General features: G+C 45.9%; 1 protein-coding gene across 1 annotated transcript in view; it reads right to left on the minus strand.

The window, feature by feature from the left end:
• Nucleotides 1-12,848, minus strand: part of PAH (phenylalanine hydroxylase) — a 90,694-nt gene that overhangs the window by 35,989 nt on the left and 41,857 nt on the right. Inside the window, exon 4 of the mRNA XM_086401056.1 lies at nucleotides 8,136-8,224. Coding sequence (XP_086257182.1) covers nucleotides 8,136-8,224 — 89 coding nt within the window. The remainder of the gene's footprint in view (nucleotides 1-8,135; nucleotides 8,225-12,848) is intronic.

Genomic DNA, 12,848 nt, shown 5'->3' on the forward strand with positions numbered 1-12,848 from the left:
GTTAGTTATCTATTTTATATATAGCAGTGTGTATATGTCAGTCTCTGGTGGCTCAGTGGAAAAGAATCTGCCTGCCAATGCAGGAGACACAGGTTCAATCCCTAGGTCGGGAAGCTCCCATAGAGAAGGAAATGGCAACCCACTCCAGTTGCCTGGACAGAGGAGATTGGCAGGCTACCATCACAAAAGAGACAGGTCATCACAAAAGAGCTGGACACAATGTAGTGACTAAACAACAACAACATATGTTAATCCCGACTTGAAAATTTATCTTGGCATGCATGCTCAGTCACTTCAGCTGTGTCCAACTCTTTGCAAACATATGGGCTACAGGCGACCAGGCTTCTCTGTCCACAGGATTCACGAGGCAAGAATACTGGAGTGGGTTGCCACACCCTCCTCCAGGGGATCTTCCTGACCCAGGGATTGAACCAGCGTCTCCTACACTGCAGGCGAATTCTTTACTGCTGAGCCACTGGGGAAGCCCAATTTATCTCTACCCCTTTTATAATTAGAAAAAAGGTAAAATAATATTAAAAACCCATCTCAAATCATTATGGGAATGGACAGAAGATTTATACAGTGAGCTATACACATCCAAATATAATACTATATTTTATATTGCATAATATTTTATATATTATTATATGTTATTTATATAATTAGGTATACTAATATTTTATAAAAATTTTCTATATGGCAAGTTTTCTAACTATGGTCTTTTCCAACTTCAAGTTTCTAAGAAGTCCATTAACAATGTTCAAAGGAACCCTGCCAACTAGGCAGCACAGACTTTTGTTTTGTTACCAGCAAAAGAGATCTGCAGCCTGGAAGCCCACCTCTCAGGCATTTGGCCTTGCATCCCCTGGGCTGCCAGGTGGCCACAGGGCTCTGTGACCACGCGGAAGACACTCTGAATTAAGCTACAGTTGGTGATGACTAATCATCCCATCTCAATTTGGACTAATAGCAGCAATTTCGGTAGGACTGCATATAATTTATTTATAATCACCCTGTCTCAATTAAGCTAATAGCAGCAATTTTGGTTGCACTGCATGTAACCAAGTATGTTTTGACAGGAAAATATATTGTTGGTGAAAGAGTGGTGGGGGGAGGCAGAAGAGAGGCATAGTGGATGGGACGATGGTGAGAGAAGTCTACAGGATGCAAAGTCGTAACATCACCCGCAGTCCACCTGGAATCTCTCACCTTAATCTCAGCAATTTTTTTACTTGGGGTGTTGAACAGTATGATTTTGCTTCAGTAGGGCTGACTTATAGAAAGACTGCATGCATGCTAAGTCACTTCAGTCATGTCTGACTGTTTTCAACACTGTAGAATGTAGCCTGCCAGGTTCCTCTCTCCCATGGGATTCTCCAGTCAAGAATATTGGAGGAGGTTGCCATGCCCTCCTCCAGGGGATCTTCCTGACCTAGAGATCAAACCTTTGTCTCTGGAATTCCAGGCAGACTATTTACCGCTGAGCCACCGGGGAAGCCCTTAAAGAAGATTCAGTTCAGTTCAGTCGCTCAGTCGTGTCCAACTATTTTCGACCCCATGAATCGCAGCATGCCAGGCCTCCCTGTCCATCACCAACTCCTGGAGTTCACTCAGACTCACGTCCATTGAGTCAGTGATGCCATCCAGCCATCTCATCCTCTGTCATCCCCTTCTCCTCCTGCCCCCAATCCCTCCCAGCATCAGAGTCTTTTCCAATGAGTCAACTCTTCACATGAGGTGGCCAAAGTACTGCAGTTTCAGCTTTAGCATCATTCCTCCCAAAGAAATCCCAGGGCTGATCTCCTTCAGAATGGACTGGTTGGATCTCCTTGCAGTCCAAGGGACTCTCAAGAGTCTTCTCCAACACCACAGTTCAAAAGCATCAATTCTTCGGTGCTCAGCCTTCTTCACAGTCCAACTCTCACATCCATACACAGGAAAAACCATAGCCTTAACTAGACGGACCTTTAAGTTGCAAAACATTTATTTTATGATCAAGTTGCAAATGACTTCTGTCCAACAGAAAGCACTCGTGGTTGTGACTTTATTGTTTTATAGGACATTAATCACGTGTACCCATCTTTGTAATATCATTCTAGCATCCCATTTTTCAATGACCATATGTTTTCATCTCTTATATCTTCCTTTGCACTGTCCTTGTCATGTTATTGATTCCCTTACTCCAGAGTTCATAGATCTTTGAGAGATGTTTACTATCTACCTGTGTGACAGTTGTTTTTAACTTTTTAAAAGTTATGCTTTGACAGAGCAGCTTAGTACAAGCACAAGGAGTCTTTGATGACTCAACTCTCTGACTGATCCTTAGAACAGACCTTGACAGGACCCTGGGGTGGAGAAGGTTGGATGGGCAAAGGAAAAGGGAAAGAGAAGTATTAGAAAGATAGTCCTGCTTTCAGGAAAGAGCAAGGCTCTTCTTGGAGAGCAGGGAAACTCAGCATCTATGTTCTGGAAATACTGAAAAGTAATTTGAGAGATTTAAATCAAGAAGTAGAAAGAGACACAGAAAAGCAGTTGTATTGGCTAATGCTTTCCCCACCAGAAAGCCTCGCCTCATGCAGATCTTCAGTTTAGAAGCAGGTACAGGTGCCAGGATGGAGAAGGTGATGGCACCCCACTCCAGTACTCTTGCCTGGAAAATCCTATGGACGGAGGAGCCTGGTAGGCTGCAGTCCATGGGGTCGCGAAGAGTCGGACACGACTGAGCGACTTCCCTTTCACTTTTCACTTTCATGCATTGGAGAAGGAAATGGCGATCCACTTCAGTGTTCTTGCCTGGAGAATCCCAGGGATGGGGGAGCCTAGTGGGCTGCTGTCTATGGGGTCGCACAGAGTCGGACACGACTGAAGCGACTTAGCAGCAGCAGCAACAGGTGCCAGGAAAACCGGAAGAGGGACCTATGGGGTTAGGGTCTATGTGGCAGAGGCTGCTGAGGGTCCCCAAGATCTGAGCCCTTTTGCTTTCAGACAGCATTACTAAACCACTGTTCCTGGTCTCTTTTTCAGGGAGTAGCAATCCTGTGACTGAGCTGCAGGCAGTGGAACTGAAGTGAAGGGATGTGAGTCACCTTTCATCCTGGACCATAAATACCTCCCAGGAGCAATTCTCCCATGCCTGGCAGAATGGAGACGGCTCCCAGGACCCAGATGAGGGTGCCGCCACTAGATCGAAGGACACTTGATCTCTGCAGGAGTGTGAGAGGAAACTTCCCTTTTGACCTACACTGGAAATGAACTTTTACTGGGTTAATTCATAGAGATTTGGGGGTCATATGATAAGCATTTGGCCCTCTTGACCAATACTTCGGTCACCTGATGGGAAGGGCCGACTCACTGGAAAAGACCCTGAGGCTGGGAAAGATTGAAGGCAAAAGGAGAAGAGGGAAGCAGAGGATGAGATGGTTGAATGGTGTCATGGACTCAATGGACATGAATCTGAGCAAACTCCAGGAGACAGTGAAAGACAGGGAAGCCTGGTGTCCATGGGGTTGCAAAGAGTCAGACACGACTTAGCAACTGAACAGCAACTATTGACCTTGTTACTAGAGGGTTCACCTCAGATCTCCCTCTTTCCAGAAGTCCTCCCAAACCATTCTAGTCCACAGGGACCTTAGAACTGATAGTATGTACTATCTCTTTAAATCTGATGTTTAATCATATACTTTGTGTGTTACGATTTTACCAAATCAAGAATTGATGCTTTTGAACTGTGGTGTTGGAGAAGACTCTTGAGAGTCCCTTGGACTGCAAGGAGATCCAACTAGTCCATCCTAAAGGAGATCAGTCCTGGGTGTTCATTGGCAGGACTGATTTTGAAGCTGAAACTCCAGTACTTTGGCCACCTGATACGAAGAGCTGACTCATTGGAAAAGACCCTGAGGTTGGGAAAGATTGAGGGCAGGAGGAGAATTGAGGGACGACAGAGGATGAGATGATTGGATGGCATCATCGACTCAATGGACGTGGGTTTGGGTGGACTCCGGGAGTTGGTGATGGACAGGGAGGCCTGGCGTGCTGCGGTTTATGGGGTCGAAAAGAGTCGGACACAACTGAGTGACTGAACTGAACTGAACTCAAACTATGTTCCATGGAACACTACCATTCAAGATGGTGTTGCTAGGTATTCCATGAAAAGGGGGTTCCATGGGTAAATAAATTTAAGGAACATGAGGTTGAATGGGTTTCATTTTTATAGGATTTTCCAAACCTTCTAGTGAGATAATGGAACTTATAGATGCTTAAAATGAGAGTCTGGAATACAGACTTTATTCCTTGATCATGAGAATTTTTTTCAAAGACTACAATTTAAGAACTGTGCATATGACCATTAAAGAAGTCCTCTGAGGCAATGAATTTATTTCGAGCTGATACTGTGTTCAGAGTATAAAACTCAGTGTACCTAGTTCTGCAGCATCAGTGTGAAAAACTTGACCAGGAGAAAGTGCTCAGGAGGAAGGCTTTAGGGAGGCCAAGGTATGTGAGCTGGGCCTTAAAAGATGAAAAGACAGGTTTGCCAGCAGGCAAAGAAGTGAGAGGATAAGAAAAAATATCCCAAAAAAAAAAGAAAAGAAAAAATATCCCAGAGAAAGGAAATGACATGAACAGGAGCACAGAGGCTGGGAGATGTCAGAGAAAGGAGAGTCCATTTTAGAAACGGGGATCAAACAGACCAATTTGGGATACTTCCCTGGTGACCCAGTGGCTAAGACTCTGTTCCCAATGCAGGGGGCCCCCCAGTTTGATCCCTGGTCAGGGCACTAGATCCCACAAGACCCAAAGCGACCAAATTAATTCATGATCTAAAAAACAATAACTAGACCCATTTGAATTCCGCCTGCGAGGCTGTATCCTAGCCCCCTCTGGCATCCGTTTGGGAAAATTGGACACCCCACCCCATGACCGAAGGCCTGTGGAGGGCAGAAGGAACCAGGTCTCACTAATCATTTCCAGCCCCTTTCCTCTCCAGCCTGGGACACAGTCCACATACACATGAGGCCACACAGCCTGCTCGTCTGAGTTGTCTCCTCTGAAAATGAGAGAATTCAATCCTCCCAGGGAGGTTATAACATTGAAATTTTGAAAATGTGGGTAAAGCATTCAGCACAGCATCTGGCATACAGTCCTCACTGGAGAAACATTAGCTGTGGATGTTATTTGCTTAATCAATGTTTGTGGAAGGAAGGTGGGGTGAGGGGGAAGGCAGGAGAGAGCTGGGAGAAGAAGGCAGGTGAGCTGGCCCCTTCCACATTCCTGCTGAAAGGCAGGTGCCCTCTACCCTGCATTTTGGGAACAAGTCTTCCTTGTCCTCTTTTCTCAAGGGGCTGTTTTGAAAGCCCAAGAGTGAGATGCTGGGTCAGGTGTCAGTGGACACTGCCAAGGGCAGGGGGTCAGTCTGAACACCAGGGGACCGGGAGGAACAGAGGGTCCTTTTGGGAAGAACGCCCGAGCCACCCCTCGCGGCGAGGCCAGGCCCTGCAGGGCTGGAGGCTGCGGGGAAGCACCCTGGAGGGTTTACTCTGTCTTTGGCCCGCCAGTTCCCCAGATCTGATGAAAAGTCACAGAAAGGAACACAGAGAGCCTGGCCTCCTTGTCAGGGGGACTGTGTACCTGATAAATCGCATTTTTATGATAAAAAGCATGACACGGAGAGGCCAGGGAGCCAAAGACATGGGCTGGGTCTGTAATGAAAATGAATTCCAGGGAGTTTTAAGACCAGCCCTGAGGGCCTCTGAGGAGACACGAGGGTAAGGAGAGGGAACGGGCCGTTTCTGAGGACTGGCCTCTTACCCCGTTGCTCTGAGGGAGCCAGCATGTGGCCGGCGGAAGGGACACGGAGCCGAGCGGGAGGTGGGGAGCTTGGGAAGAGGAGAAAACATCCCAGGGACGGGGTCAGGGTGGCCCGACAGCATTTCTGAGAAATGGAGTCTTTGGAGATGCTCATCTCCCTGGGCAGGCAGCAAAGTGGGTCTGCCCCAGACGTGTCATGGGGCATGTAGAGCATCTCCTTGTGTGCCCCCTCTTCCCGGGCTCCACTCGGCTGCTTTCTACCCAGGAAGATGGGACGAGATTCCAAATGCTGCAACTTTACCTCTAGTTTTTGCAGGGAGCAGGTGTTTAAGTAATAGATATGAGGAGCCCGAAATCCAGTTTCTATCCTTAAATAATTTCACAAATAAGAATCAAAGAAGCTCTGGGAAGTTCACATAAAGATGCACAGGCAGGAGGATTCACTGCCGAATCATCCTAAGACTAAAAGACTGAAACCTCCTACAAGCTTCCTGTTGGGGGCGGGTTAGGACATGATAGCACTGACTTAAAATATGTATATTCATGCTGTGTGCGCGCATGCTCAGTCGTGTTCGACTCTTTGTGGCCCCACAGACGGTAGCCCTCCAGGCTCCTCTGTCCAAGGGGTTTCCCAGGTAAGAATACTGGAGTGGGCTGTTGTTTCCTACTTCCGGCGATCGTCCCAACTCAGGGATCGAACCCGAGTCTCCTGCATCTCCTGCATTTGGCAGGCAGATTCTTTACCACTGCACCACCTGGGAAGCGCCATGTGTACTCACATGTGTCTAAATAAATAAATTAATAAAATATTGATGATTTTGGACAGTATAACAGGTGATTTTTTTTTCTGTTTTGAAGTATAGGAGCTGGGGGAAATTCACTTTTGCTTCTGCTTATAAAACACCTTCTCCATGTTAAAAAAAAATGCAGAATAGAACCAAGAGAAAAAGAGAAATAACTAAGATTAGGGATGATCTTCATATTCTTCCTCACGCTTTTCTGCACTTTTGAGTCCACTCTAAGGGGTTTACTATTTGAACTGGAACAAGCGACAACTGTTCATATTTTAAAAGGCTAGCCTGCCCAAATAGTTTGCTCTTCGTCTCTGTGAAAGGGCCTGAATTTCTGACACTGGTTAGACTTCTGTCCTCAGGTACTATGAGCACAGATGAAAGAGGTGAAGGATCCAAAGTTTAGGATGACTTAGGGAAGTCATTTACTTTTGTTGTGCCTCAGTCACTCAGTCAGTACAATGGGAACATCAGCTTTGCTTACTGAAAAGAGCCTTTGTGAAGAGCAAGTTCACAACCTGCTCAGCTGTAAAGACCACATAGCTGAGACGGAGGAGAAACAGAGTCCTGATAAAATGCAGAGGCTCTAAGTGAGTTACAGTAACCATCGCTAATGAAAACAGCCTCCAAGTCGTTTAAAGATTGAGGAACCATCTGCCTGGTTGGAGAGTAAATGACAGTCAACATGATGGTGGCATTTCTCACCTCTAGAAGCCTTGCTTCTCAGCCTCTAGAAGGCTGCTCCTTCTAGAGTCCTCTGCCCTAAAAAGGAGAATAAGACTCCAACCTTGGTCATCTACTTAAAAATATGAATGGATACAGGATACAGTCAAATGTTCTATCTGATACATCAGATCTTTTAAAATCTGACCATAACCCACCGCCCAGCTTCATCTCCTGACACTCTCACCCTCATGCCTATACATCAACTCAGCCATTCCCCAAATATTGTTGTTGTTGTTCAGTAACTGAGTTGTTTCTGATTCTTTGCGCCCCATGGACTTCAGCACGCCAGGCTCCCCTGTCTTTTACCATCTCTTGGAGTTTGCTGAGATTCATGTCCAAATATTCCAGATACTTTTCAGGACTCTGAGCCTTTGCATATGCTATTCCCTCGGCTCATAGAGCCTCTTGCTTCCTTATATGGCTGTTCTCAGGCTTTGAAATCCAGTTCCAGATCACCACCCCCCACTGCCCCACTGTACCTGGTGGAGTTGTTAGTAGTTTAGTGTTGCCCAAGCATTTGATTTAAACCTCTGTGGTAGGACCAAATCAGAAGTAAAGGTGATTTACATATGTGCATGTGTGTTTTTGTGCATGTATGAATACACATCCCTTACATACGTATATGATAAATAAATAATAGTTTCTGGATGGTGATCTGTATTTGCTTCAAAGATAACCATGATAATGATGATGTCTAAGTAGACACTCAATAAATGTTTGTCGTACAAGCAAACAAAGACACATTGCTGAAAGGGGGTGGAGGGGGTGGAGGGAGGAACTTAGGGAGCCTCATGGGCGGGGCCACGGGCTCACCGGGTGGTCTGCATCCAGTTCAGCTCCATAGCTGAGAACCTGGTTGGCAAAGTTGTCGAGTTCCTGAATGGTTCTTGGAAACCAGGGCACTGCAACACAGAAAGGGCAAAGGCCTGATTAGCAGATGGGTGTAACGTGGCCACCAAGATCAGAAGCAGGGGATCAGCTCCAATGAGGCAAGCCCATGGTGCTGGCAAGTGGGGTCCCAGATAACCCCCAAATTCCTATTCAAAAGTCAAATCTCATTTTCCTTGGAAACAAATTGTATATATTTCTTGGTTTATTCAACATTGAAGTTGAATAAGCCAGTAACAAAACCTGACGATAGCTTAAACATATATCATGATGGTCTGAGAGACATACACATTGTGAGAGGATTCCCCCCATCTGGTTAATTAACACATCCATCACCATACATATTTATCTTTTGAGGGTTCTATTCTCTTTGCAAATTTCAACAATACAGTACAGTGTTATTGACTACAGTCACCATGTTTTACATTAGATCCTCAGGCCTGATCCATCTGTTTTGGGGGGCCATTCCACACGGCACATGGGATCTTAGTTTCATCACCAGGGATTGAACCCGTGCCCCCTGCATTGGAGGCACAGAGTCTTAACCACTGAACCGCTGGGCAAGTCTCAGACCTCATCCATCTTATAGCTGAAAAGTTTGTACCCTTTTACCAGCTTCTCCCTATTTCTCCACCATTAAGCCCCTGGTAACCAGTTATCTACTTTATGTTTCTATGAATTTTCTTTTTTTTTCTTTTTGAAGATTCCACATATAAATGATACCATTCAGTATTTTTTTTTTTTCTGTCTCGCTTATTTCACTTAAAACATGTTCCCTCACCTATTCCCTTTCCTGAAGATTTTCTCTGAATGATCTCAAAATTCATCTCTTGTCTACCTATCATGGCACAGTGGAGTGGTGTTTGATGGTTTACTTTAGCAGCAGAATATTTCATGTGATATATGTTCCAGATATATTTTGGAATATGCATTCTATGCATGCTAAGTCGCTTCAGTCATGTCTGACTCTTTGTGACCCTATGGACTTTAGCCCACCAGGTTCCTCTGTCCTGGGATTCTCCAGGCAAGAATACTGGAGTGGGATGCCATGCCCTCCTCCAGGGGATCTTCCCAACTCAGGGATTGAAACCACATCTCTTATGTCTCCTGCATTAGCAGGTGGGTTCTTTACCACGAGGCTTCCCTGATACAATTGATAAAGAATCACCTGCAATGCAGGAGACCCCAGTTCAACTCCTGGGTCGGAAAGATCCCCTGGAGAAGGGATAGGCTACCTACTGCAGTATTCTTGGGCTTCCCTTGTGGCTCAGCTGGTAAAGAATCTGCCTGCATTGTGGGAGAACTGGGTTTGATCCCTGGGTTGGGAAGATCCCCTAGAGAAGGGAAAGGCTACCCATTCCAGTATTCTGGCCTGGAGAATTCCATGGACTGTATAGTCCATGGAGTCACAAAGAGTCAGACACCACTGAGCAGCTTTCACTTTCACTTTCTTTCAGTGCCACCTGGGAAGCCTTCTATTGTAAGCACCAGTTAAGCCCAAGAACCCTCTTCTTGCTACCCATCTTCCTTTCATGTATCTCCCTCCCAAGGGCCTCCAGGAAACCTTGCAAAATATTTTGACGTCAAAGCCGTGGTGACATGGAATAAACACCATCCAGCAGTTTGGGATTTGACGATGCTGGGCAGTACCTAAAAACCCACGGGCTTGCTCTGAAGCAGTAGCAGTACAGTGGGAGAGAAGGCGGGGTCTGAATGGTGTGACCCACAGTGACTGGGTCCTGCAGAGCAGGTGGCAGCACCCAGATCTCTGTGGCCTTCAAGAAAGAAGGCACACTGAGAGCGGAACTGTCCCAGGAATGAATGAACAGAGATGAGGACATTTTGGACTGTAAGTTCCATGAAGTTAGGAACCAGACTGCACTGTAGTTCTATGTGCAGAGGGAACAGAGGGAGGAAATTTCAGGGAAAAAGATGCTAAACTTGCAGCCGGTTGTGTCTACCTTTTAGAACCCAGGCTCCAGCTGCCTACTCACCCTCTCTGTGTCTCAGTCTCAACTCTGTAAAAATGGCAGCAATATGCCAGGAATTGTGCTTAGCATTTTTGGTGAAATATGTCCTTTAATCTGGGGACTGCTGTGAGGAGTAAATGAGAATGTAGGCAAAGGATGCAGCCCAGCGTCAGGATGATAAAAGGTAGCTTTCCACTGCTTGCGTGTTATTTCTGTCTGGCTTTGCTCAAGTCAGGCAGGAAAGAACATGTGTGCCATCTAGTGGTGATACTGGGGAACTGTCACCCATGGTCTACACATTAGAGCATCAGACAGGAAACAGCTGCATTCCATCAAAACAAGATGATTATGTGAACACAAGTAATAAAGGTCCACTTAACAGCCTCCTTTCCATAGATTTTAGATGCTAATCTTTCTTCCTCCTCTGTTAATAATAAAAACTAACTAACACTGAGTATAATTCCAAATACTTTACTTAGTATTTGTACTATTGGTGGGTACTATTGTGTGTGTGGGTACTATTGGTGTGGGTGGGTACTATTGGTGGGTACTATTCGATGAGTTGGATCATCAAAAAAACAAGAGAGTTCCAGAAAAAAACATCTACTTCTGCTTTATTGACTATGCCAAAGCCCTGTGTGGATCACAACAAACTGTGGAAAATTCTTCAAGAGATGGGAATACCAGACCGCCTGACCTGCCTCCTGAGAAATCTGTATGCTGGTCAGGAAGTAACAGTTAGAACTGGAGATAGAACAACAGACTGGTTCCAAATTGGGAAAGGAGTACGTCAAGGCTGTATACTGTCACCCTGCTTATTTAACTTATATGCAGAGTACATCATGAGAAATACTGCACTGGATAAAGCACAAGCTGGAATCAAGATTGCCAGGAGAAATATCAATAACCTCAGATATGCAGATATGCACCCTTATGGCAGAAAGCAAAAAACTAAAGAGCTTCTTGATGAAAGTGAAAGAGGAGAGTGAAAAAGTTGGCTTAAAGCTCAAGTTTCATTCAGAAAACTAAGATCATGGCATCCAGTCCCATCACCTCATGGCAAATAGATGGGGAAATAATGGAAACAGTGACAGACTTTAGTTTTTTGGGTTCCAAAATCACTGCAGATGGTGACTGCAGCCATGAAATTAAAAGACGCTTGCTCCTTGGAAGAATAGTTATGACCAACCTAGACAGCATATTAAAAAGCAGAGACATTACTTTTCCAACAAAGATCCATCTAGTCAAAGCTATGGTTTTTCCAATAGTCATGTATGGATGTAAGAGTTAGACTATAAAGAAAGCTGAGCGCCGAAGAATTGATGCTCTTGAACTGTGGTGTTGGAGAAGAAGCCTCTTGAGAGTCCCTTGGACAGCAAGGAGATCCAGCCAGTCCATCCTAAAGGAATTCAGTCCTGAATATTCATTGGAAAGACTGATGCTGAAGCTGAAACTCCAATACTTTGGCCACCTGATTCAAAGAACTGACTCATTTGAAAAGACCCTGATGCTGGGAAAGATTGAAAGCGGGAGGAGAAGGGGACGACAGAGGATGAGATGGTTGGACGGCATCACTGACTCAATGGACATAAGTTTGAGTAAACTCTAGGAGTTGGTGATGGACAGGGAGGCCTGGTGTGCTGCAGTCCTCGGGGTCTCAAAGAGTCAGACACAACTGAGCAACTGAACTGACTGAACTGACTGTGTGTTATTTGTTCAGTTGTGTCCAATTCTTTGAGACCCATGGACTGTAGGCCGCCAGGCTCCCCTGTCCATGGAATTCTCCAGGCAAGAATACTGGAGTGGGTTGCCATTCCCTTCTCCAGGGGATCTTCCTGACCCAGGGATCAAACCCTGCATTGCAGGTGGATTCTTTACTGTCTGAGCCACAAGGGCAGCCTGGTGGTACTATTGGTATCCCATATTGAAAATGAAAAAACTGGGATATGGAGAGGTTAAGTGATAAACCCAAACACACACACTGTTGGAAACAGTGGATTCAGTATTCAAACTTGGGCCTGGATGATGCTGTGATCTCAGGTCTGGACCACAAAATCCATCCTGCCAGGTACAGGGGTGGGGAGCACAGAGGTTGGGCAGAGGGGCTGGCTCTGGAGCCTGACTGTCTGATTTTCTTTACAGTTTCCCACCTGGAGGTCTGCATGCCCCTAAGCCCAGCCCGGTTCTCAAGGTAGGCTCCCTACAATAGTAATAACAGGAACAGACATTGTGGTAGTAATTCCAGCTAAGACTCACAGAGCTTTTGTTTCGTGCCAGGTGCTGTCCTAAACACTACATACCCTTCCTCACCCAATTTTCATACCAGCTCCGTGAGGTTGGTATTATTATCACCCCCATTTTCATAAGAGGAAGCCGAGGGGCAGGGAGGAGAAGTTGCTCCACAGCCCTCCGCTGTCCCAGATGCTGGACTTTGGAGTCTGGGATGACTCAGCCCCGCATTTAGCTCCCTGAAGATGAGACCTGACTTCCCACTTTGCCACTTGAATTCTCTCCAAGCTTTTCTTTCTCCTTGAATCCAGGGCCTTGCATGATGGATCTCTGTTGTCAGCACTGAAAATGGGGTCTGTTCCCTCCATGGGTCTGGGAGGGCATAAGGAAGGATGTCCTATCGTAGTCAGTCAGGACTCAGGACCCCCTGTAAGACCCT

The sequence above is a fragment of the Bos grunniens genome, chromosome 5 (genome assembly GCF_055505025.1).
Source record: "Bos grunniens cultivar Pamir isolate PY7600 chromosome 5, Bosgru_T2T1.0, whole genome shotgun sequence".
Taxonomy (NCBI): domain Eukaryota; kingdom Metazoa; phylum Chordata; class Mammalia; order Artiodactyla; family Bovidae; genus Bos; species Bos grunniens.